The sequence below is a fragment of the Sinocyclocheilus anshuiensis genome, unplaced genomic scaffold, assembly GCF_001515605.1.
Source record: "Sinocyclocheilus anshuiensis isolate Anshui unplaced genomic scaffold, SAMN03320099.WGS_v1.1 scaffold383, whole genome shotgun sequence".
Lineage (NCBI taxonomy): Eukaryota > Metazoa > Chordata > Actinopteri > Cypriniformes > Cyprinidae > Sinocyclocheilus > Sinocyclocheilus anshuiensis.
In genome coordinates this window covers 539,888-565,162 of record NW_015548204.1, presented here as the reverse complement: position 1 = coordinate 565,162, position 25,275 = coordinate 539,888, and the positions used below count along the sequence as shown (strand labels likewise).

At 37.1% G+C, this 25,275-nt stretch overlaps 2 protein-coding genes across 7 annotated transcripts in view; both read right to left on the bottom strand.

The window, feature by feature from the left end:
* Nucleotides 1-360: 360 nt before the first annotated feature.
* Nucleotides 361-15,778, bottom strand: LOC107653475 (ral guanine nucleotide dissociation stimulator-like 1). 2 transcript variants are annotated; one of them, XR_001630227.1, is made up of 18 exons: nucleotides 15,466-15,778; nucleotides 11,769-12,043; nucleotides 10,934-10,978; nucleotides 10,566-10,735; nucleotides 9,666-9,805; nucleotides 9,373-9,579; nucleotides 9,122-9,225; nucleotides 8,853-8,937; nucleotides 7,186-7,257; nucleotides 6,990-7,076; nucleotides 5,197-5,229; nucleotides 4,710-4,831; nucleotides 4,385-4,477; nucleotides 4,154-4,277; nucleotides 2,810-3,097; nucleotides 1,619-1,733; nucleotides 1,151-1,442; nucleotides 361-961 (listed from the first exon to the last, which is right to left on the bottom strand). XR_001630227.1 is itself a non-coding variant. In XM_016440195.1 (17 exons), exons 1-17 carry the CDS (start codon nucleotides 15,487-15,489, stop codon nucleotides 1,297-1,299), a joined length of 2,130 nt encoding a protein of 709 aa, XP_016295681.1. In that variant the 5' UTR covers nucleotides 15,490-15,778; the 3' UTR covers nucleotides 361-1,296. The 2 variants fall into 2 exon arrangements, 1 of the variants encoding a protein (XP_016295681.1); XM_016440195.1 differs by having other exon boundaries at nucleotides 361-1,442.
* A 4,263-nt stretch (nucleotides 15,779-20,041) lies between these two features.
* Nucleotides 20,042-25,275, bottom strand: part of LOC107653473 (choline transporter-like protein 2) — a 23,262-nt gene continuing 18,028 nt past the window's right edge. For 2 of the 5 annotated variants that reach the window (XM_016440194.1, XM_016440193.1), the window contains exons 19-22: nucleotides 24,977-25,047; nucleotides 24,713-24,801; nucleotides 23,691-23,775; nucleotides 20,042-20,776 (exon numbers count right to left, since the gene is read on the bottom strand). In XM_016440194.1, coding sequence (XP_016295680.1) covers nucleotides 20,679-20,776; nucleotides 23,691-23,775; nucleotides 24,713-24,801; nucleotides 24,977-25,047 — 343 coding nt within the window. In that variant the 3' untranslated portion in view covers nucleotides 20,042-20,678. Of the gene's footprint in view, nucleotides 20,777-22,915; nucleotides 23,096-23,690; nucleotides 23,776-24,712; nucleotides 24,802-24,976; nucleotides 25,048-25,275 lie in introns of all 5 variants that reach the window. The other 3 variants (XR_001630226.1, XM_016440191.1, XM_016440192.1) reach the window with 3 other exon arrangements.

Genomic DNA, 25,275 nt, shown 5'->3' with positions numbered 1-25,275 from the left:
CCTCTTTTTACATCACATAAATCTGTGCATAACCATCTTAGTTCAACATGTAGATTGTGTTTATTGCAGTACGTGGACGGGCGATCATTTAATTTCTATTTTACATTGAGAGATGCAGAATATTAAAAGAACCTAATGCACTGTTTTTCAGACACAAATGCACAAATCCATCAGTGAAATGTTGCAGGGTTCAGAATACACTCAGTTCATAAAAATAAAATAAAATAAAAGATCAATGCAAATGATTAAACAAATACCATCTTATATTGTACATGGCATTATATCTTAAATTTACAACAAACTAATATAAATAAATATTGTATTACTAACATATCTATATTAAAATGCCTTTGAGTGCTCATTTAATTTATCTTCTTTTCTACTATGCAAGAGCTTGTAAAAGTCCATAAAAGCAGACTGATTGTGGAGAGTCAAGTTACTTGAATTTGATGCTGATAAAGGAGAATATACAGTAAGACGTGGTATAAAAATATCCATTGAATGTTCAGTAATGCTGCCACACTACACCATACAATAATAAATCAGAAATGATATTTTTTAAAAATGGATTCATCAAATGACATGTAAATGCAATCACACATGACTGTGGATGTGAAAGTGTGTCTCTGGAATGCCACTGCACCTGTTGGAGCGGCTCGTCTTCTCACACACACACCATCATCATGCTGTAATCAGGAACACTGTGAACTCATGTGTTATCCACAGGCAGTCTCTACAGACACTTACCTTTAAAAAAGTCTCATCCCAGGCCTCTAGGTGTATGACTGTGTTTCTATTCAAAGTTAGCGCAATATCGTACAGTGTATGTGGTTAGACTGTCTCATTATGGCAGTCAAAGAATGAGAGCTGAAGGTCATTGAGAAACTTTGCTTCATCCCATTATCACTGCACTGTATGTGAAGAATTCAAGAAGATGAAGTCTGTTATCTGTCTCTTGTCACTGAAAACAATTTAAAGCACCTGAGTTATGAATTCATGAAACTGAACTCATGATATTTGAGCTCTACAGTTAACATAATTGATGCTATTTATTTACTTACTATATGTTTTATCATGCATGCTTCATTAGTGCATGTTACTTAAGTAAACGGCTTGCAAATGCCATCTCATAAAGTCTTCATCAACTCACAAGGTGAAATGTAGGCCAGAAATAGTCTTTTTTTTCCTTTAAAATTACTTGTTTTCAATCTCAGACATCTCCATTTGTGTTTGAATGACTAGAGAGTTTTCAGCAAGTGCAGAAAAGGTTTTCCAGAATCAGAGCTGAATCCGCTGTTATTTTGTGGCTCGTCCTGATGACAGTGAAACAGAGCGAATGAGTTGTTTCCGTTGGCCTTTTGGGCATCGACGTAGAACAAAGTCGTAGTTGGCTGATGTAGACATGGCATAATATACGTTGGCCTTTTCTGGAATATGCAGCTCTACAACAAAAATATGCACAAGAATTATAAACATTGCATATGTGCGTTATTTTTAATAAACATCAGAAGATTAACCTTACATTCATAGTTTTTATCTAAACGTATATAGTGGGTTTCAGAACATTCTCTAATTTTACTAATGACACATGTTATTTATTTAAATTAGTTTTCAGTACCCCTGCCTTGGGCCAGAACTTGTACGAGGGTGAAGTCCTGCTCACTAACATCCTCCAGGTTGTGTTTTTGCAGGGCTCTCTGGATCACCTGGGCCGTCTTATCCTGACTGGTCAACTGAGCAGGAAATCATTAAAAAAAAAAAATCATAAAAGTCAGCTGAGAAAGAACAGAAACCAGTTTTTGTTAAATATTTACAGAAACTTAATAAAAGAAATATTCCACAATCTTTAGTAGTTGATATTCAGCAGAAGAGGATATGAAAGTTTACTCAAAGAACAGGTTTTGAAAGATGTGGATTTAAGCACAAATGACTCCTAGATTTTCTCTGAATCATATGAACAGTTAGATTTATATTTAACAAACAACAACCTTTTTGATTATGCATTTGATGATAATGATTAAGTAGCTAATAAAGAAGGTGCTAAATTGCACCTATGAATAGCATTTAATGCATTTTAGTAGGCTCTGTAATGAATACTAGCTAAGTTGAGTATCTAAAAGAAAATTTCTACTTTGGTTTTGGTAGACTGCAGTGGTTCCCAAACCTGTCCTGGAGGCCCCCCTGCCCTGCACCTTTTGTATGTCTCCCTTATCTAACACACCTGATTCCACTCATCAGCTCGTTAGTAGAGACTGCAAGAACTAAATTGGGTGTGTCTGATTAGGGAAATGTGCAGGGCAGGGGGTCCTCCAGGACAGGTTTGGAACCACTGTGGTAGAGCATTTGTTGCAAGTCAAATGAAATCTCTATGATAGTTTATTTCCATTATGATACTCTAAACAGCCGGGGGGTTTTTTCATAATAGCAAATTTTTATTATATATTTACTAGTGCTGTCAAACGATTAATCGTGATTAATCACATCCAAAATAAAAGTTTTTGTTTACATAATATATGAGTGTGTACTGTGTATATTTATTATGCATATACAGAGATACACACACATACAGTATATATTTAAGAAGTGTATATATATATATATATATATATAAAACAATTGTATATCAAACCAAAATTATGCTAGAGATGCAAAAATAAATTATTATTATTCAATTATTAATTAATAATTTAATTAAGTAATTGTTTACACGTATATATAATTAAATCTTAAATGATTTTTTAAATTGTTTAAATATTTAATAGATGCTGTACAATATTTATAGCTACTGCTTTCCCTGTCCCATACTTACCAGTATGCTCTTGTACATGTTGCCATTGTTGCAGAACTCCACGCTGACCCTGATGATGCATGAGTCGTCCACCTGCCTGTTGTAGAAGGGCAGGGAGGTCATGGAGACAGAGCGCTTATGGGAGGAGACCAGGTGAGGGTCAGCTGACGCTGAAGAAGAGGAGGAGGAGGAAGATGGATTCAGGATGAGGTCCTGCTGAGAGCTGGAGGACGAACTAGACACGGTGGAGGAATCAGGAGAGGAAGACGAGGGAAAAGCCTCAGTGTTCTGACTGCAGCTGGAAAGAGCCTATGAGATGAGAGGAGACATTTCAGAGCCACTTTTATCATAAGACACCATCACAATCATTATCAGGTGTGAAGCAACAGTTCAGGACTGGCGCAAACAGATTTGGATGATTAGATATAGACAAAAATACCAGGTGACAACTTTGTAAGGGGTTAATGTAGAGTTGAATGGTTATTATATTGCCTGAATGATAATATTACATAAATTTTGTTGATTTGAGCGTATTATGGGAGAAGAATGAAAGCATGAAACTAGCTACATAGAAAATAGAGGATGCTGCTGGTTACACCAAGGTTTTGGGTTCAATTCCTGTTAAAATGTAGCCTGAATGCATATAGCCAAATGCATGAATGTAATGTTGTAAAGAAGCATATATGAACTGAACAGCAACTTCAAACGATGGAAGCGATTAGGACAAACATTTCCAAGAATTTGAAGCATTTGAGTGCTGACGTCTGTCTGTCCCTGAATACGGTACAGAGGACATGACTCCTCACACAAAGGACACTTTTTTAATGCTGCGCTTGAGTCACGACAGCAACGTAAACGCATGAGACATTAAAAACAAGGACAGAAACTTTAGCTGTCTGTAGGAAATTATGTCAAAGACCTTAGAAGTGAACAGTGATAATATCTTGATGTCCTTAAAAGACATAAAATGGCTCAACAAGGCTGCATTTGCTTGATCAAACATACAGTAAAAACTGTAATATCGTAAAATATTATTACAATTTAAAATAGCTGCTTTTTAGTTAAATATATTTTAAAATGCAATATATTCCTGTGATGCAAAGCTGAATTTTCAACATCATTACTCCAGTCTTCAGTGTCACATGATCCTTCAGAAATCATTCTAATATGCTGCTTAAGAAACATTATCAATGTTGACTAAAAAAATGATAATTCATATCTAAAGATGACAAGAGGTGTATTAAAATGATTGTAATGATAGCTAATTTTTATTAGGATTAATAACTGAATGTCCCTACTGACAAATGCACTAAATGAAAGAGTCTAAATTAATAAATGTAAATGTGTATGTGTGCGCACAATTACCGGTGATAAAAAAGATGATGACTGAGCAGCAGATATTTCCTCAGTTTCAGAGCTGCTGGATCCTGATGAGGACACGCTGATCTGGTCTGAGTTCTTTTTGGACCCCTCGTTCCCTGACAAGAGCCTGCAAACACAGATTTTTGCTATATTACGCCAGTGAAAGCTTGCAGATAACAGGACAGTTGCTGGAAACTCAAGCTAAAATGGCGCTTAAGCTAGAATTATACTCACGATGAGAGCTTTTTGGTGAGAGTTCGGTGACTCCAGCCACTGTTGGATGGAGAAGTGTCTTGAGGAGTCTCCAGCTGTCTGGAAAATTCATAGCTGAGGACAGTGACACATAAGCACGATTCAAATGTAGGAAAAGCCAGGATTTTGGGGAAATCTCTTTAAAATGTGATCTATGTTGTTTCTAATTGTTTTTTTTATGAATAAAATGACATTGACATTGATATTAATTGTATAACCTCAAAAAAGGACCTAAAATTTGCTACATACATTTACCCGCCACTTTCATAAATCTATCATGACTCAACTCGTATGATTGGAGTCTCACCTCTCCTGATCCGACAGCAGTTTCTGACTCTGCAGCCATGCAGCGATCTGAGGATGATGGGGTAAAACATACTGAGAACACGAGGCCTGCAGCTGACGGATCTGCCTTAAAATCTCATGTTCCTGCAAAACAGTGGGAGTAATTCCCATGAAATGAAGAGGCAAAGCAACAATATACAGAGCAAGAGATTAAAGAGGAATACAAGGAACAAAGCCATGACTGTTATGTAACACACCATGCACAAATAATTCGTCATGAGATTAATATCAGTCCGCCTTCAGAAGAAGAGAGTGCTCTGTAAACATAAGTCTATATCTCTACGGCGCCAACGTCAAACCGACGCTTTAAAGAGGACTTCATGTTTGTTCAGAATGGGCTCTTTAAGATCACACCAAATCTATAGCAACAACAACATCTGGACAAAGACAGATAACCTTGGCTGTGTTCAATTAGACAGTTAAGAAGATAAACAAAGAGAAGGACTCACCCGTCTCCTCTTTTCAAAATTAATGAGGCCACCCTGTTGATAGTATGTACAGAAATCAATAAAAATGATCATGACATTAATGACAATTTTGCATGTGCAACCAAATGAAAAATGGATAAAAGAACTATTTTACATTTTCAAAAGAAAATGTGAGAGATGCAAACATCAAGGTGTTGCTCGGTGTCTGCTAAGGTGGGGTTTTTTTTCACAGTTGCTATGCAGTTGCTAGGGTGTACTGGCTGGTCACTAGAGCGTTGCTAGGGTGTTGTGCAAGATTTTAGAGCATATTGTAATGCAGCTACTATTTCTGATTGATTGATTGGTTTTATCACATCTTCTTCTAGAGTAGTCTGAGTGTTGCTAGGGTGTTCTGGCTGGTCAGTAGAGCATTGCTAGGGTGTTGTGCATGATAATTAAGCACATTGTAATGCAGCTACTATGATGTTTTGAGTGTTTTATAGCACGTTCTCTGCTAGAGTAGTCTGAGTGTTACTAGGACATTGCTATATTGTTGCTATGGTGTTGCTAGGGTGTTCTGTCTGGTCATTAGAGCGTTTCTAGGGTGTTGTGCATGATCTTTGATTACATTGTTCTGCAGCTACTATGATGTTCTGAGTGGTTTTAGCCATTCTCTGCTAGGGTAGTCTAAGTGTTGCTAAGGCATCGCTAGGGTGTTGCTATGGTGCTCTGTCTGGTCATTAGAGTGTTTCTAGGGTGTTGTGCATGATCTTTGCATTGTTCTGCAGCTACTATGATGTTCTGAGTGGTGTTAGCCATTCTCTGCTAGGGTAATCAGAGTGTTGCTAAGGCATCGCTAGGGTGTTGCTATGGTGTTCTGGCTGGTCACTAGAGCGTTTCTAGTGTGTTGTCCGTGATCTTTAATCACATTGTACTGCAGCTACTATGATGTTCTGAGTGGTTTTAGCCATTCTCTGCTAGGGTAGTCATAGTGTTGCTAAGGAGATGCTAGGGTGTTGCTAGGGTGATCTGGATGGTCACTAGGAACATTTAAGTTCCTAAATGCTCCTAGTGACCATAAGGATGTTTCTAAGTGGCTGCAAGGTAGTTGCTAGAGTGTTCTGTATGTTTTTAACACATAATAATGTGGCTGTTAGGGTGTTGTGAGTGTTTAAGCACATTTTCTGCTAGAGGTATTCTGAGTGTTGCTAGGGTGTTGCTAGCATGTTCTGTGTGTGTTTTCAATTATGTGGCTGTTAAGGTATTCTGAGTGTTGCTAGGGCATTGCTAGGATGTTGCTAGGGTGTTCTGGATAGCCATTAGGACATTTTTAAGTGGCTGCAAGTTAGTTGCTGTGGTGTTCTGTGTGATTTTAGTGGCCAATTATGTGGCAACTAAGGTGTTCTGGGTGTTTTTAGCACACAATAATGTGCCTGTTTGGGTGTTCTGAGTATTTTTAGTGCATTCTCTGCAAGGGGTATTCTAAGTGTTGCTAAGGTATTGCTAGGATGTTGCTATGGTGTTGCTAGGGTCTTCAATAATGTGGCTGCTAGGGCCTTCTGAGTGTTTTTAGCACCATCTCTGCTAATGTATTCTGAGTGATGCTAGGACGTTGCTAAGGTGTTGCTAGGGTGTTCTGGGTGGCCATGCTGTGGTGTTCTGCTGATTTTAGTGCCCAATTGTGTAGCTGCTAGGGTGTTTGGGGTGTTTTAGGGCATTCTGTGCTAGGGTATGATTGCTAGGTGTTTGCTAAGCGACGGAAATGTAATAGTATGAGCATCACTAATAAAGGCAAGCAGTCTGTCATTTCTAAACAAACATGATTCCAACCTCACCTCCACAGTGTCTGGTAGGGCAGTGTCCAGCATGGTCAGTACTGTAAGGTATGTCCCCAGATATGGAACTGTCCCTCCAGCTGAGCTCTGTAAGAAATCACCCCGCTATTAATCACCTGAACAGCATCACCGTAAAACACTGATATATATATTTTATACTGAATATAAAAAGTGTGTCAACTGTCATCATCTTCACCATCTGTTTTGTTAAAGGGCATCTCTTGGATGTTTTTGTGGTAGTGTTATCCATGTCAGCTTGACTCCCATCCTAAAACATGTGAGAAATAGCATGAAGTCAAGCTAAGATGTGACACTCTAATAATTATAAAAATACACCGCACAAACAAATACTGGGTAAAAGAGTCAATTAAATAATTAGAACTGAGGCCCTTTGTTTTTCGCTCATCGATAATAAGAATAGTGCTTTCACATGAACTCTGAGATCAGGTCATTGCTCTGATAATACCAGCACACTCTGGTCAAACAAAGTAGTCAATATCAGTGTGTCTCAGTCCATAATATCATAAGTGGATTAAGAAAAGAACTCCAAATTTGAGATAAAATGTGTTCCACTTGAAATTGCAAATGAACGCTAAATTAAATTCACGTCGCTTGGACTGATTAAAAAAACCTTGATAAAAACCATATCAAAGTCTATTCAAGGCATATTGAATTACCGTGATTATATGGTTTTAAAGGAAATGCTTAACGCTAACAATCTTTTCATCAGGTAGCACAATATTCCAGTGTTGTTATTGTTAAAGGGTTAGTTCACCCAAAAATTCTGTCATTAATTACTCACCCTCGTGTTGTTCCAAACCCGTAAGACCTTCGTTCATCTTCGGAATACAATTTAAGATATTTTTGATGAATTCTGATGGCTCTCTGACCCTCCCATAGACAGCAAGGTAACTACCACGTTCAAGGTCCAGAAAAGTACCAAGATGCGAGAATACTTTTTTGTTCAAAGAAAACAAAAATAACGACTTTATTCCACATTTTCGTCTCTACTGCGTCACTTGTGGATGCGTGTTCACGACAGTATCAGAACGAGAGCGTGTGGCGGCGCTGACACCGATCCGGCGTGATGACGCCGCCACACGCTCGCGTCATGGTACTGTCGTGAATGCGCGTCCAAAGTGACGCAGTAGAGACGAAAATGTGGAAGAAAGTCGTTATTTTTGTTTTCTTTAAGCAAAAAAGTACTCTCGTAGCTTTGTAACTTTACAGTTGAACCACTGATGTCACACGGACTTTGTCGATCATCTTGGTACTTTTCTGGACCTTGAACGTGGTAGTTAACGGGTTTCGAACAACACGAGGGTGAGTAATTAATGACAGAATTTTCATTTTTGGGTGAACTAACCCTTTAAAGGGAATATTGGATGCCATTTTTCACAAGTTAGTATGATTATTTAGGGTCTTCATGAATGTCTGCAACATACTCTGGTTAAAATTCCTCAGTGGTCATGTAAAACAACACCCTTTTTACCTCTTCAAAAACAGCTCTGTTCACAGTGAGCCATTTCGGTGCATGTCTCTTTAAATGATAATGAGCTACTGCCCAAAGGGGACATTGATCTTCCACAAGTTGGTATGATTCTTTAGGGTCTTCATGAACGGTCTGCAACATACTTTGGTTAAAATTCCTCAGTGGTCATGTAAAACAACACCCTTTTTACCTCTTCAAAAACAGCTCTGTTCACAGTGAGCCATTTCGGTGCATGTCTCTTTAAATGATAATGAGCTACTGCCCAAGTACTTAAAATAAAAATCAAATCAAAATATTAATTCGAAATATTACTAAACACTATAACAGTATATAAATAATACTAAAATAACACTGATGTGTTGACGGCTTACATCCACAAATATTTCTCGGCTGGTCAGAACACAGTTCTCATCGGGGAATGTTTCACACAGGTTCTCAAAGACAGACATGGCCTCTCTGGAGATACAGAATCAGAGATTTACAACAAAATATGGCTTAACCATAATGCTTTCCACAAACGACTCAGGTTTTCTACTAAGTTGCTAGAAAAAACTACACAGAGAACAAAACCAGCTATACGAGACTATAGTGACCACATAGTGACTATAGTGACCATAACATATGTGCAGTGTATCTGTACCTGCTGAGAGCAGCCCATGTTTTCCTTAGTCTGTAGATGGGGTTGGACTGAAGGGCAGATAAAATGGCCTTAAGAGAAGAGAAGTTCTTCAGCTCTCTGCACCCCTACGTGAAATGAAAAAGTCATTCTTTAACACAATATCTTTGAAGGAGTCTTAAAAAAAGACTAAAGCTCACATGGACAGAGTGAGAGTGACTTTGAAACACTGAAGATCATTTAAACCTCCACCCATCTCTAAAAAAAGAGCGAACCTGTGCAATCCGAACCCATTTTTCAATGATTTTGGCTCTTTGTGTGGCAGAAGACGAGGATCGAAGCAGAGAAGTGATGACCCAGCTGGTGACTGCATTAAATTGGGCGATGGTGGCCCAAATAGTGGGTGAGAGGTTCTCTTTCTTGTCCCGTTGAGACCACACACAGCCCAGACATTGGAAAGGGACCACCTTCATGAACAGGTCCTACAAACATCAAGAACACAAACATTACAAGTCAATATAACCATGAGGAGTCAAGCAGAAGCAAGCTATGAAACACTGGCACTCACAGCATCCATTCGTGTGAGCTGTTCGGCAACATCCGTAATGGAGAAACTCAAGAAATCCATTAGGTTATCGGACTCAAAGTCTCTCTCCTTATTCAAAGCTGATTCTTCTAGATGATCAACTGGACCACCTGCCACAACATCTGGATGTGCAAAAGACAGACTGATTCAAGAGGCTACATGTGATCTATACACATTTTTCAGCCTATAACAATAAATAAAAATTTGATGTGCACATCAAATAAAAAATGCAATAAATTTCAATATATAATCTATCAATTATCTATTTATGTAATTGAGAGACTATACGCAGTATTTGTGCATTTATAAACATAAGTGTGTAAATTCATACATAAATCAAATAAAAATAAATAAAATACATTTAAACATCCATTTGTTAACACTACAAGACTAATTAGGTTAACTGCAAAAAAAGATGGGATTAAATATGGTGAAAATATACACTACCATTTAAAAGTTTGGAATCAGTAAGATTTTTTAAATGTTTTTTAAGAAGTCTCTTATGCTCACCATAGCTGCATTTATTTGATGAAAAATACAGTAAAAACTGTGAAATTGTGAAATATTATTACAATTTTACATAACTGTTTTCTATTTGAATGTAATTGTGTAAAAATGTCATTTATTCCAGGGATCGAAGCTCAATTTTCAGCATCATTACTCCAGTCTTCAGTGTCACATGATCCTTCAGAAATCATTCTAATAATCAGTTCTGATTTGATGCACAAGAAACATTTCTTATTATTATCAGTGTTGAAAACAGTTTTGCGGATTAATATTTTTGTGGAAAATTTGATATATTTTTTCAGGTTTCTTTAATGAATAGAAGAATCAAAAGAACATCATAAAAGTGATAATTCGCAATACATTATCCAAAATGACCTTCAGCTTGGAATTTCCTAAGGAGCGTTTCATAGCGCTTGGCCAGCGGGAAGAGAGCAGGGTGTCCTCTCAACTGCAAGCACATGAGACGCAGTGACGAGTGCATGGGAGCGTCCCTCAAATCATCACTGTACTCCTCCAACCACATCTGAAGCACAGTCCACAAGGAGCTATGAGGGAAATAAATCAATAAATATAAATATATACACACTGAAGCTGCATTTTCAAAATTGTATTACATGCAGCAACTGTACATATGTAGAGCCACAGTGTTTATATATACACACACACACACACTGACAATTTAATCTAGGTCTACTGTACATAAAAGATTTATCAGACATCCCATTTTCCGAGTATATTTTTACCTGTTAGGGTAATTGGTGCTGTCAAGCGCAGACACAAGGTTGCCCCTATTGGAAAAAAAGAAAAAAGAAAAAAAGTAAAGTTCTTTACAAATACTATTTATATATAAACATTACTAGTACTGTGTGGTGCTTAATTATTTTAAGACTTCTTGTCGTAAAACCTTATTGACAAAACAGTGTAATAAGAGACAGTAGCTATAAATCAAATTACCAAGACACACCTTTACATTTTACATGTTCAAGTATGACTGAAAGACTAAAATAAAACCTTTATTTATTAGTATCTGCGTTGTTTTCCAGTAAAAATATCTAAAAGATGAATTTGCTAGAGAAGCAAAACTAATAAATGAATAAATAAAGTGTGATGAATAAAAATAGTGCAATAAATTAAAAAAAAAATAGTGCAAACAATCAATCATTCAGGGTAATTAGATTTATATGGACACTGCATTCGTCTAATATCTTTCAAACTTTAAAAGTGATGCTTTTAATTTGCAAGATTCAACCAACACCCAGGCTTTCTTGCTTGTCTGTCATATTCTGTAATGGTTTAATGAATAGAAAAAACCGGCTTTCACAACCCAAGTGTTAAATCAAAAGTGTGAAATTTATCATTCAAAGCTGCCTAATTGAAACCTCAAAGAAGGTTGATGAGTATATAAACCCATGAACCTTCAGAGACGACCAGTGGAAACTGAGTTCAAGGAAGTGATCAGTGATGACGTATCTTAATGATGTAGGAAAAAAACTGAACACACACAAACTACTGATAACCAAATACAGCTGGCCATCACAAACTCACATTTGCATATTAGTGTGCACACATCTAACACACCTCTGAAGGAGCATCTCGATGAGTTTGTTGGAGCTGGTGAAGGTGCGATACGTGGACAGCAGTATCCTGCCGTAGTCTTGCTCCTGACAGCAGGGGTCCAGAAGGTGAGAGACAAGCTTGTCCAGCGTGGCCGCTTTTAGCCTGCGTACTTTACATGTTCGGTACTGAACGAAAGCCTTTGTGGGATCGGCTGACTGCTGGACCGGCTCTCTGCGCAGGGTGATCCCAAACACCGCCCCATTTTCGTGCTCCTCACCCCACTCTTGAACAGGCTCCTTTGCCAAAAAAAAAAAAATAAATTACTAATAATCCTCATATTTTTCGAAAAAATAATATACTGTATTTCACTGAAAAAATACACATTTTCTTATGATTTTCTATAGGCTATTTACTTATCCACGTTGTTCCAAATTTATACTTGTTTGTTTTTACAAAAGAATAATTTTTTAAAGAATTGTACTGAGTAGATAAATAATGATAGAATTTTCATTTCCGAGGGAACAATTTATATAATTGAGACTATATTAAATGTATGACATCATGAGATGTGTGATTAATTATGCTGAAAACATAAAAGAAACAATGACTGCACAGTTACAACACCTAAAACATACACTACTGTTCAAAAGTTTAAAAAAAACAGACACTACCTTTCAAATTTTGAAAAAAGTCTCTTCTGCTCACCAAGGCTTCATTTATTTGATCAAAAGTACAGTAAAAACAGTAATATTGTGAAATATTATTACGATTTAAAATAGCTGTTTTCTATTTGAATATATTTTAAGATGTAATTTATTCCTGTGATGCATTGTTTGTAAAACAACACTGGTGACTGGCCTGCCAGCTAAAAGCAGCATGGATTTGCAAACCACAGACATGAGGACAAAGTGTCATTAAGACATGCTTCAGCTGCCTGACGAGCAGCTGATGTGACTATAACATTAGGGCAAGTCCACACGAGCACACCTGAGCCATTCTGAGTAAGGATCACTCCTCCTGCTGAGTATGGGTTATGTGCTCACGGTAAACTACTATTATGAGCTGCTGTGACACTCCAGACTATCAATTACAGCCCATTATTGATGAGTTAAAATGATAAACTAGGAGAACTGAAGATGTGAAAACAAGCAAGCAAAACAAGAGACTACTGTTCAAATCCAAAGCTTCAAGAGAATTAAACTGTGCTTGAAAACAAGAAAAAGGAATAATAGGTGGTAAAGCATGTTGCTATGCAGTTGCTAGGGTGTTCTGGGTGGTTGTACCAAAGTGTACCAATGAGTGGTGGATTGCCAGGGCATTGCCATTCAGTTGCGAGACATGTGCGAGACGTGAATTTAAATTGTATTTATTTACAGAGGTATATTAAATCACATTTGACACTTTTCTAGTAAGTTTCGTTTGTGTGTGAAGACGCTGCAGGCCATGGCGTAGCGCAAATCCATGAATGAATGTTCCGAAGTGAAGTAAACTTCAACAGATTTCCCGTGCTCAGGGAGTAGGGAGCAATGAACACTGTGTAGGGACCATGTCAATCGGAACACAGTTCATGCATGGAACTCTGGAATTGAGAACCACTGTTATAAGGGGTTGCTAGGATGTCACCAGGGTGTATCCAAAAGTTTACCAGCATGACACTATGTTATTGTGGGTTGCCAAGGTGTTGCTACACAGTTGCTACATTGTTCTAAGTAGTTGCTAGAATGTTTCTAAAGTGTTCTGGGTGGTTGCTAAGTGAAGAGTGTATCCAAAAGTTTACCAGCATGATGCTGTGGTGTGTTGTGGGTTGCCAGAGCGTTGCTAAGCAGTTGCTATATGGTGTCCTAAGTGTTTGCTAGGATATCGCTAGGATGTTCTGGGTGTTCACCAGCATGATGCTTTTGTGTTCTGGGTTGCCAAGGTGTTGCTATGCAGTTGTTATGGTGTTCTAAGTGGTTACTAGGATGTCACTAGAGTGTTCTGGGTGGCCAGCAAAGTTTAAAACTCTTGTTTTATGGCAATGGCTATTTGAAAAAGCATGTCTACCTCAGCAATTGCTAATAACTACAGCTATTATAACTCACAATATGAATATAACATGAGTCTTTCCTGATGAAAAAGCAAAATGAAGTGCCTTTTGATTTATTCCAGTGAACAAACACTACAGCTAATGAGAAGCTGTCCACAGCTCAAGAGCAACAGCACTTCAGTTCAAAGGACATGCACCTGGGACACAAAACATATCATTATATATACAAAACATTTCATTAAAGCTGCATAATATGACATACACAATGATTCTTTCCCAAAAGTAATTTGAAACCTTTTTAACATTTGTCCCGTTTCCAACACATTCCCATTCTCAGTGCTCTTTCAGCTCCATATCTCCTCTAAACAGCAGGTTAATAGTTACTGTAGACACATTCATAACATTTTTCACTCGATCACACAAGTTCATGGGCATTTGCCATCAGATAGCAGGACATGAGAGAAAATTGCTATTATTCAAGGACTAGGAAAAGAATAACGTCTACTTTCTGACACCCAACAAACAGTCCAGGCCATGTCTGTTGTCAGTAAAGCACAGAACTGGCACATACAATTTTTTTCCTCTACACAAAATAAGCTATTCAACATAAGCTGAACTGGAACTGCTGCTGACTAGGTCATTTACTTTGGCTTAATGCCTGTTGCCCACATTCACCAGGCCAAATCTCACACCAGACAAAACAGAGGCACATGACACACAACGCTGGGCATAAACTGGTGGCTGGCGTTGATTAGCTAGTTAGCACAATGGGACAAATGTGATAGAAACAAAATGGAAGACAGGCTTCAAGTCAAATGTTAAAATAAAGCTATTACCATAATATGTCTTAAACAATATTCTACTCTAGTCTACACACACACACACACATACATCTCTCTCTCTCTCTCTCTCTCTCTCTCTCTCTCTATATATATATATATATATATATATATATATATATATACACACATATATACATATATACATATATATGGCAACTGAGTCCCTCAGTTGTCCTCAATGTGAAAATATGGATATCAAAATCATACAGTCATTGTTGGAAAAGGTTCAAATATGCAAAAGATGCTGGAAACAAAAGAATTTGTGGGACTTGAAGGATTTTTCTGAAGAACTCATGAACAACTATCACAAAAAATAAATAAATAAATAAATAAATAGAGGAAGGAACAATTGGGGAAATAGTAGACAGAAAGGTTAATGTGGTTTTACAGCGTTACAAAAAATATATTGACAAAAATGATTCACTTTTGCACTAGATATTCACTTGATACTAGATATTTTGCACTAACTCACTACTAGAACAAAAACATATTTGGACTTTTAATTCTAACCCTAGCTGTTACTGATATATAGCTTTTGTGACAACTTGCCCCGACTAGCTATGATTTATGACAATGTAGTTGAACACAGTAACTTCAAGCCCCTCTCTCTGACCCACATTGAACGGCCTCGTCTGTCAGCACTGATGTATATCTGTCAGGTGCTGGGACAGCACATTTTCTGAACACGATCTCTTACTCTATTTAAAGAGCATTCAGGCCACAGCAATACACTGCATTCAACATATACAACTCAGTTCACAACACAATTACGTTTTGCGCAACTATAAAGTAACCTAGGCTACTTGTTATTCAATAATAGGAATAAGAAATAAATAATCCATTGTCTTACCATTGTCAACTCCCTTTTTCCCATTTCTACGAGGATGCTTTTATCATGTAATCCTTCCCATCTTCATAAATAACCGGGAAAATTTTGCTTTTTAGAAAATAAAAGCATTTCGCTAGAAAATAATCATGTATCTTGAGGATTGCATGTAACATTTAAGTTATCACGCCATTTATGACATCTTACAGTTGCATATAAAACAGCCTTTTGAATAATAAACGATGATCGTAGATATAAAAAATAAACTATTATTAGCTTATATATTCCCTATAACTATCAGAAACGCCTGTAAACGCGCATCATGGTAGAATATCTTTGCTTTGAGGCAGACTATCGCACTAATGTGTCGCTTATAAATAAAGTGGGAGGTGTTAAAGGAGGAAGCATCTCACCATCTACACTGTAAGCGACACCACAGAACTTAAACTTTGATATTCAACACTGTGCAAAGCAATATACGAATTATTTACTGAAATTTGCGAGGCGCAAACCTGTTGAGCGGCGCTGTCAGCTAAGCGTATCTAACTATCTTACTATCTTAAAGGGGTCATATGATGTTGCTAAAAAGAACATTATTCTGTGTATTTGGTGTAATGAAATGTGTTTATGCGGTTTAAGGTTAAAACATCTCATTATTTTCCACATACTGTACATTATTGTTTCTCCACTATGCCCCGCCTTTCTGAAACGCGTCGATTTTTACAAAGCTCGTCGGTCTGAAAAGCGAGGTGTGCTGTGATTGGCCAGCTATCCAGTGCGTTGTGATTGCCTGAATATCTCAAGCGTGTGACGGAAAAGTTACGCCCCTTACCATACTGTGATGCCATGTCCAGCCGGAGCGACGAGACAAAAACATTAAAACCCATTATAAATTAGGAATTTGTTGCATCCAGTGGGGACAAACAAAGTAGTTTCGCTTTCACAACGAAACAGCGTCACACACGGAGGCCTAGAGTGAGCGGAAGCCGGAGGCTAGAGTGAGCGGAGGTTGGCTTGAGTGAGCGGCGGCGGTCTTGCGGCAACCACATGTGACGACCCCGGGCTGGACTCTGCTTTGTCCATGGTGAAAGCCGATCCGGCGATCCACAGCACGAATTTGATGCATTTCCTCAGCGACCAGCACAGATCATCTCTAGGTATGACGAAGCGGATATCGTCCTCTTTTGGAAGGCCAAACAAAGTAGTTTCGCTTTCACAATGAAACACACAGCGCCTTCACGACATGGCAGCGGCGGCAGCAACAATACTACAGCGAGAATCAAAGTTACACCTTCTTTCTTTGCGTGAACATTTGGGCGGCGTTATGCAAATCTTCCCACATCGTGACGTAGATATGTGGGGGCGTGTTAGAACGAGCCGTTTTAGGTAGGTGTGGCTGACTCTTAACTTTTATAAAGAATATCTCTTTGGATTTGAGACTTTAGTCTTTGCAACTTTACAGATCTTCTTTATGCACCAAGAGCTTGTAACACTCCAAAGAGAAAGGAAAAATTGAAATCGCATCATATGACCCCTTTAAATATAATTTAAGGAAAACACAGAGGTTGTGTTTGTACATCTATAAATGTAAAATGAAGTGACAAATAACCTCACTTTCATAGAGTTTGTCGGCGTACCATCTGGTACTGATCTAAAGGGGCTCGATCAGGTATAACAATAATTACTTTTTTTTTTTTTTTGAATTATGAATATGAGGTTTTCCTAGAGTAACTTTTTTGACCTAAACAAAACGTGCATTCATGAAAAGGTTACTTTTTTTAAATAAAAATAATAAAAATGAATGAATATTATACCACTACATGTGCCATTTTTTCAATATTGCAAGCCATTTAATTAGACTTTTAACGTGAACATAACATTGCCTATATGTAGGGTATACTTACATATCTATAAATATAGATGTATATAGAAAATGACAATGTTTCAATACAAAATCAGTTATATAAAATATATAAATTTTTTGGGAAAAAAATATTGAACTCTAATATTCGATATATATATATATTTATCGGCTGGGGTCAAGGCATCAAGAGCCACCTTTTTAAACTAATATTGAATTCTATTATGGCGTTGACAGCAGCTACTGATGCATTTTCATGAAATGAATGAAATGCATCAGTAGTTGCTGTAATGCTATATTAATAGAGTTAAATAAATTTATCAAATTTAAATTTATATATAAAATGTATACTTCATAATACACTTTTTTACTTTGTTTAACAATCATATTATGAAGGCTCTGACAGCCAATCTTATATTTAAAATATTACTTCTATATCCTCATAAAGGGCTGGAGATGAAGTGCCTGAGGGAAGGGCTTTTCTGGTTGGTGCACAACAGAGGCCAAGAGCTCAGCGTGTGTCTCGTGGGACTGGTGTGATGTGGTTGCTGTCGTCACTGCCGATCATCTGATCTAGCCACTAAACTTGCCAAATAATATTTTGCACACTGGTAGAGACCTGTGCTTCATTATGAGGGCAGGTTGAATTTTCCAATCTCAAATTACGTTTTATCTCAGAAGCAAAATTAAGTGAGATGAAACAAACAGTAATTAGGACACGGCTGGTGTGTGAAAATGATAGGACAAGCTAAGGCCACAAAACCTATCCTAATATTATGTCATTTTTGCAGAGCACACAATAACACCTACATTCTGTGTTAATAAACAATAACTTGAAACCTGAGCTCTGGATTGAACTCCCAAAGTGCATATGAGCTCTATAAAACTGGGTTTCGCTGTAACGGGAAGACATCAGCCCCTGGAGATCTGGGTATCATGGTCACTATGGGAGCTGTGCTTCTGTATTGTTGAGGGAGTTCAGGCACTTTGAAAACAGTGTTACCCAAGACGATGCGTTTGAACAGCATGGTTATTTGTAGCACAAAAGAACTTCCCTATGGGAGTGGGATTTTGTATTTTAATACTTTCCTAATATTCTAGAATATCAGAAAACTTTTTTTTTTTAATTTCCTGGTTAGAATGACAAAGGACATAATAATAGCACCCCGATAAGTGTTCAAGACATCTTTCAACATTTAAAATATGGGGAACAACATGATTTTGCCTTTTAGTAGCCTACTTATCTAATATTACCGTTTTTAAAATATTGGAAACAACATGATTTTGCCTTTTAGTACTTATTACCGTTTTTACAATGGGAAAAATATTACAGAATATTTTCATTTTCCGGTTAGACAGACAAGCTATAACTATAACAATTCCATAAGAGTTCAAGAGATCTTACAAACTTTAACATACAGTGAATTTGAGTAAATTTAGCTCAGTTCACCCTATATTGAAATTTCTCCACAATTAATAAGTTAATAATATTGTTGTTGACATATGAATTGAAACTCTTTGACAAAGTAAACAATTAGAAGAAATTGTTCAATGCAGTTTGAACCAGCATATGAAGCAAGTTTAAACAATAAAACGTGAGAAAAAGTGAAAAGTTGAAACAATACCACCAGAGATGTAGTTTAACTTATGTGCTGAACTTGAAGGAATAGTTCACCCAAATGTGAAAACGTGCTGAAAATGTACTCCCCCTCAGGCCATCCTAGATGTAGAGGAGTTTGTTTCTTCATCAGAACAGATTTGGAGAAATGTAGCATTCCATCACTTGCTCACCACTGGATCCTCTGCAGTGAATGGGTGCCGTCAGAATGAGAGTCCAAACAGCTGATGAAAACATTGGGTGAACTATTCCTATAAAGACTGTGTTTGAATGATGTCACCATATATTTAAACTACTGTATGATTTTTTTTTCTTTTGAATCAGTACTTGTCAATAATAAGGCAAAAGGTCTTGAAAATGGAAAACAAAACCTCCAGAGAAGTATATAGATGTCACGAAACATTATTTTAGCACTGATAACACATGAAAAATGCTAAAATAAAATATTTCTCCATACTAATATCAAGAGAAAACTTCTTTAACACATACTTTATTTAAAGTGAGTAAAAAGACTGCTCTAGATCAGAGCTCCTGCAAAAATAGATGGACTTCTGTATATTTGGTCAACAGCGCCACCTTGTGGGTGACTGAAAATTTGATAGTTCTATCATTAGCCGCTCTAGGGAAGTAACTATTAGAAGAAAGTGTAGTAAACTGTAAAATTATTTGCGCAACAAACCAGTGTGTTTAGGAATACGATAATAAACTACAATAATATTATAAGACCAGTTATTAATACCAGTTTGCAATATCTTGTAATCAATTGTAATGTAGACACATGCATTTTCTGTAAAGCTGCTTTGAAACAATGTGTATCGCGAAAAGCGGTATACAAATCAATTTGAATTGAATTGAATATCAAGAAGCATAACGGGCTGTTTTTGTTCAGTTAAATTAACTGTAAACAGATGACACCGGAAGTCTCGCACATTCAATTTGCAAATGGCTGCTATAGCTATTGGGTGAACATTTAACACACACTTGCTAAAATAAGCATTTAATGTAAAACAATGTTTTTATATTTAAAAGTGAAACATTGATCACTGATCTCGGTCTCTCTCACACACAAACCTTTAGGCCTACGCCAATTTAAAGTCTGATAAACAGATTTTACCCGAGTATTGTAGAAAATTCTTTATTTATCATGTATTGAGGCGTACCAACGTGTAACAAAACACTTAAAACACTGAATAAAGTCAAGAACACGGTTATAGTCCAGAAGTCTGAACCGCTTTACCTACATACAGGCACTTCTCATAATGTACACAGGGCCATGAACTGGAAATGGACAGATGATCAAAGTAAAACATTGTTTTTTTTTTGAACGATCACTTCTGCAAACATATTGACAAAGAAAACGTTTTTCTACAATCCTGTCCAACAGCACAATGAACAACACTGCATTGTGTTTTCATATAAAAACCATCAATATGAAAAATGCAAATCAAACAGTCTAGGCCCAGACATTTCAATTATTCTTTAAAGTATTAGTTAAAACATTTGGCAGTTATTGCAAAAGCTTTTTAGACATTTAAATACTAAATCTAAAACCTCTGGGGGGGGGGGGAGCAGAGGTGTTTTGCCCACATTCTAAAGTAAACTTTATGCATATGGTTGAGATACTGAGGTCAATCACTTTGATGTGTTTCATAATTCACATGATTGTCTGGTTCTCTAAGGCACGATAAATACAGCAATGAAAACGATTTCTCAAGCGCTGCCGAGGCACATGCATATAACCCTGACCATCAGTGAGGACTAGTTGGCCTGGTTCTTCTTCTTCAAAACATTGAGAAGGTTCTCAGACATCAGATAGGGTCGTTCTGGGCTGCCATCGTTCCTCTCCAGGTCCTCCACTGTGATAAATGAATGTGAGAAAAGATGTTGAAGAACAAACGAGCCACGGTTTACCTTTAGCTAGCACACTGGAGGAAAGGAAAGTGACATGCCTGCCTTCATCAAACACACAACGTAGACAGACCTAATAACAAATGCACCTTCTTGCATAATATTTATTAAAGATTAAATAAAAAATACTGACATGTTAAGTAGCAAAGCACCCAAAAGACAAAGTTAAAGGCTTCTCGAGAAGGCAACAAGGTGCTTTTCCAAAGCAGGTTGCAAATTGCTACCAAAAACAATAGACAACCTTAAAGTGCATTAAAAAGTTATGGCTTACAATCTGGAAGAAATGCAGCAATATCATTAGCTGTATGGCACTTAAAAAAAATTAAGAGTAACATTATATGTTTGTCCATCATAGAATAAAACAGAAAAAACAAAAAGGACAAAATGCATTATTCATCTGACAGCACAGACAAGTAAAACATTGAATCAGAAGCTTCATGTAAAACAGCCAAGTGATGTATAAAAATAAGTCTGGTAAAGTAACAAGTCTGACAGTTGCTGTCTTAAAGCTGTGCTGCTGAGCAGAAGAACAGATGCAAAGCAGATGCTGCTCACTTAAAGGGTTAGTTCACCCAAAAATGCAAATTAGCTTGTGTTTTACTCACCCTCGAGGCATCCTAGGTGTACATGACTTTCTTCTTTCAGACGAATCCAGTCGGAGTTATATTAAAAATTGTCCTGGCTATTCCAAGCTCTATCATTACAGTCAGCGGGTGTTGCGATCCATGTGGTTTTGTAAGAAAAATATCCATATTTCAAACGTAATAAACACTTTCCTCTCACTTCCGGTATCTGTCATACGCAGAAGCTGTTCCGGCGGATGACACAGTGCATATGTGCAGCGCGCGCCTCTGAGGTATGCTAGTCTCGCGAGTTTGTTTACAGGATCAAAGGAAGCAAAGTTTCCTTACTTTAGCAAAGGAAAACCAGTCTCCTCTTGGCTTATATTGAAATCCTCCGACATTTTTCTTTGCAAATCCTCGGTTTGTACTTCTAATTCGTGACCGGCATTTTGTTTTGTTTTGTCCACTCTCCGCATTTGTCACTAATCACGCAACACCGACGTCATACGTCATCCGCCGGAACGGCTTCCACGTATGACAGTCAGCGGAAGTGAGAGAAAAGTGTTTATTATGTTTGAAATATGGATATTTATCTTACAAAAACACATGGATTCACTACAGAAGGCCCCCGGAGCCATGTGCGGCACGTTTTATTATGAATGAGCGAGCTTTATTTGAGGACTTGTGGACTGTTCAACTGCAACACCTGCTGACTGCAATGATAGAGCTTGGAATAGCCAGGACAATTTTTAATATAACTCCGACTGGATTCGTCTGAAAGAAGAAAGTCATATACACCTAGGAAGCCTCGAGAGTGAGTAAAACACAAGCTAATTTGCATTTTTGGGTGTACTAACCCAAAATGAAACATGAACATGAAATCAACACTGACCTTATTTGCTTTCTTAACACACATTCATATTGTGCATAACTGCAACTGTCATAAAGACACTTTTCATCATCCAAGTTGTATTATTGTTTTAATAGTAACACTTTACAATAACGTCTCAGTTAAAAAATTTGCTAACAAACAAACAATTACATACATTTGTTAGAGTATTTATTGACCTTTGTTGAAATTAGTTAACAAAAATACAGCTGTTCATTGTTAGTTTATATTAACAAATTAAACTAGATTTTAATAATCAGTATTAGTTACGGTTGAAACTAACATTATTAAGATTAAGAAATGCTTTAGAAGCATTTTTCATTGTTGCTTAATGTTACCCAAGTAGTTGAGTAAGTTAACAAATGGAACCTTATCGTAAAGTGTTACCGTTTTTATGATTTAATATCCTGTTTCACTTTGAGAAACTTCACATTACTGAAGAAAAATGGCTTGTGAAAGCATTTTCATGTTATTCTCAAGATCATTTTCCCTAACAGTCCTTTTATTCCCTTAAAATACAACTACTGAATGACAGACAGCTGAATGATTATTTAATAACTGCAGGTATGACTGAACCTTGTGACCATTCAGTCTCTAAACGTACTAAATGAGGTTACATTAGCACACATAATTACACATTCTAGGTCACTTTCATCAGTTTTCCATTGTTTTGTCGAGGGCCGTCAGCTGCATCGCCACGTCACGTGAAGTAGGGGTCTGAGCCGCATCCGTGCCCTTCATCAGGATGTCACGCAGCTCTGTGGTCATGTAATACGGTCGTGTTGCAGAGCCATCATTACGCTCAAGGTCTTCACCTTTGTGTGGTGTTAGTGGGTTTAGTGATGGGAGGATGTCAGCGGGAATGAGCAAGGAATTGTGTAGGTATGATAAAAGTGAAATTAGGTTTGTGAGGAACAGATGTTGAATATGAAGGTGTTGAATAGAAAACCCAAGAGATAGGGGAGGGGAGAGGGAACAGCCATAAAAGAAGAAAGAGAAAAAGAAAGAATCAGGTTATTATGAGATGAAAGACAGAAAAGCAAATCAGTCCCACTGAAATGACACACCTTAGTTAAGCAGGTACCACAGACAGATTAGAAACACCTCATACCAGAATATATAACTGAAACACAGTGTAAATTCTCAGTCTAACGTGCCATCAGTGGTTTAAACCCATCTACATGCACTGCCATGCGCAATGAAGAGTCAGTCGCTCATTAGTGACACAATGCTTCATCCAAATCGATTACATTTTCCCCTAAATGCAGAATTATACAATTTTTTTTAAAGGATCAAAAATTAAGATTTTATTTGATTTTCTACCTTCCGGAGTGGAGCTTGATGGCTTGATATTTATACTCATACTACCGGTTTCTGGAGTGAAAACACTTATTAATGCCAAGTACTCACAGAAGCAGAGGAAGAGTGTGTCCACACACATGGCGTAAACGCTGAAAAACCCATGTGCAATGAGGTAGGAGCCCACCAACACAGTCTGGAGGAAAAAAAAAAACACAAACAGATTTTTCAGACAGACAGCTGCAGCTTTTATTTAATTGTCTATAAATCCAGGCTAAATACAGGTAGCATACATGCATGCATTACCGTTTAAAGGTGTGGGTTTTTATTTTAAAGTAAGTGACAGATTTATTCAACAAGGATGTATTGATAAAAGACACTAAAGACAAAATATTACAAAAGATTTCTATTTCAAATACATGTTTTTCAAACTTTGCTCAAAGAATTCTGAACAGCAATCAGAACAGGATCATGTGACACTGAAGACTGGAGTAATGATGCTGAAAATTCAGCTTTGCATCACAGGAATAAATGACATTATAAAATATATTCAAATAGTTATTTTAAATTGTAATAATATTTCACAATATTACTGTTTTACTGTATTTTTGATCAAATAAATACAGTCTTGGTGAACATAAGACTTCTTTTAAAAACAAAACAAAAATCTTACTGGCCTTGCGTTACACTTATGTTCTATTTTGATCATGATTTCATTGTGTTTTGGTTCTGTCTTCCTTGTTTTGTCTTTTGACCTAGTTTCTCTGTCTGTTTAATTACTCATTTCGTTCACCTGTTGTTTAGTGAATTATCTCATTTGCTTCAGTGTATTTAAGCCCTTCAGTTACACGAGTTCATTGTCTGGTATTGTTTGTTAGTGTTTCTGCTCATTTGGATTACCCGAGTCACTTTGTCTAACAAATAAAGTTTTTTTTTAATTACTTCATCCACCTTCCTCATACTTGGACTAAATGTGACACCCTGAACTCTGATCACTGGCTGAGCCAATGTTGTGTCTTTATTTTCTGACATGGCCATTATTTGGACATTACAAATTAGACGGGTTAATAAAATACAACACTGTTAATTTACATTTTTATTTTAATTATTTATAGTCTCACTCGGTCACTCACCAAAATAGGAACCCAGTAGTAATGGAGGCTGGGAGCGGCGCCCTTAAACGCATCCGTATGTCCTGAGAAGAAGAAGAAAGCGAAGATCCCTGGGGAAAAAAAGAGGGAGTGAGAAAAGCCACTATGTATTCCATCAAAATATAATCTAACAAAATAAAGTTGTATAATTTATTAACTTTGTCAGTAGTAATTAAATCTAATGTTTAGTTCTGTGTTATATAACCATTATTTCATTCTCTCTCCGGTCTAAAGTAGAAAACTTACCCACAAGTCCAACAATGAGGAGTTTTCCAAGGAATAAGATGAAATCGGTGACCTTATCCAAGACTACCACCCTGTGATGAGTGAAAACATCTGTGAAACATTCTTCAAATTCAGCCAGCCAACATCAGCTTACGGCCTAGAGAGTGCCTCACTTTCTGCACCTTGCCTTGTGAACTATTTTTAAATTGTTGGTCTATATGTAAATGCATGCACTTCTTTGCTGTTATCAGCATCACATTTCATTGTTTGTTAGTGTTTCACAACATCAGCTTTAAGATGACACCTACCTAATTACATTT

Coding starts and splice junctions, on each gene's coding strand:
- LOC107653475 (XM_016440195.1), bottom strand. CDS start 15,489: ATGGGAAAAAGGGAGTTGACAATG. Junction 9,580..9,665: donor AGCTCACACGAATGGATGCT/GTGAGTGCCAGT, acceptor TGATGTTTGTAG/GACCTGTTCATGAAGGTGGT. Junction 4,832..5,196: donor ATTTTGAAAAGAGGAGACGG/GTGAGTCCTTCT, acceptor ACTGTTTTGCAG/GAACATGAGATTTTAAGGCA.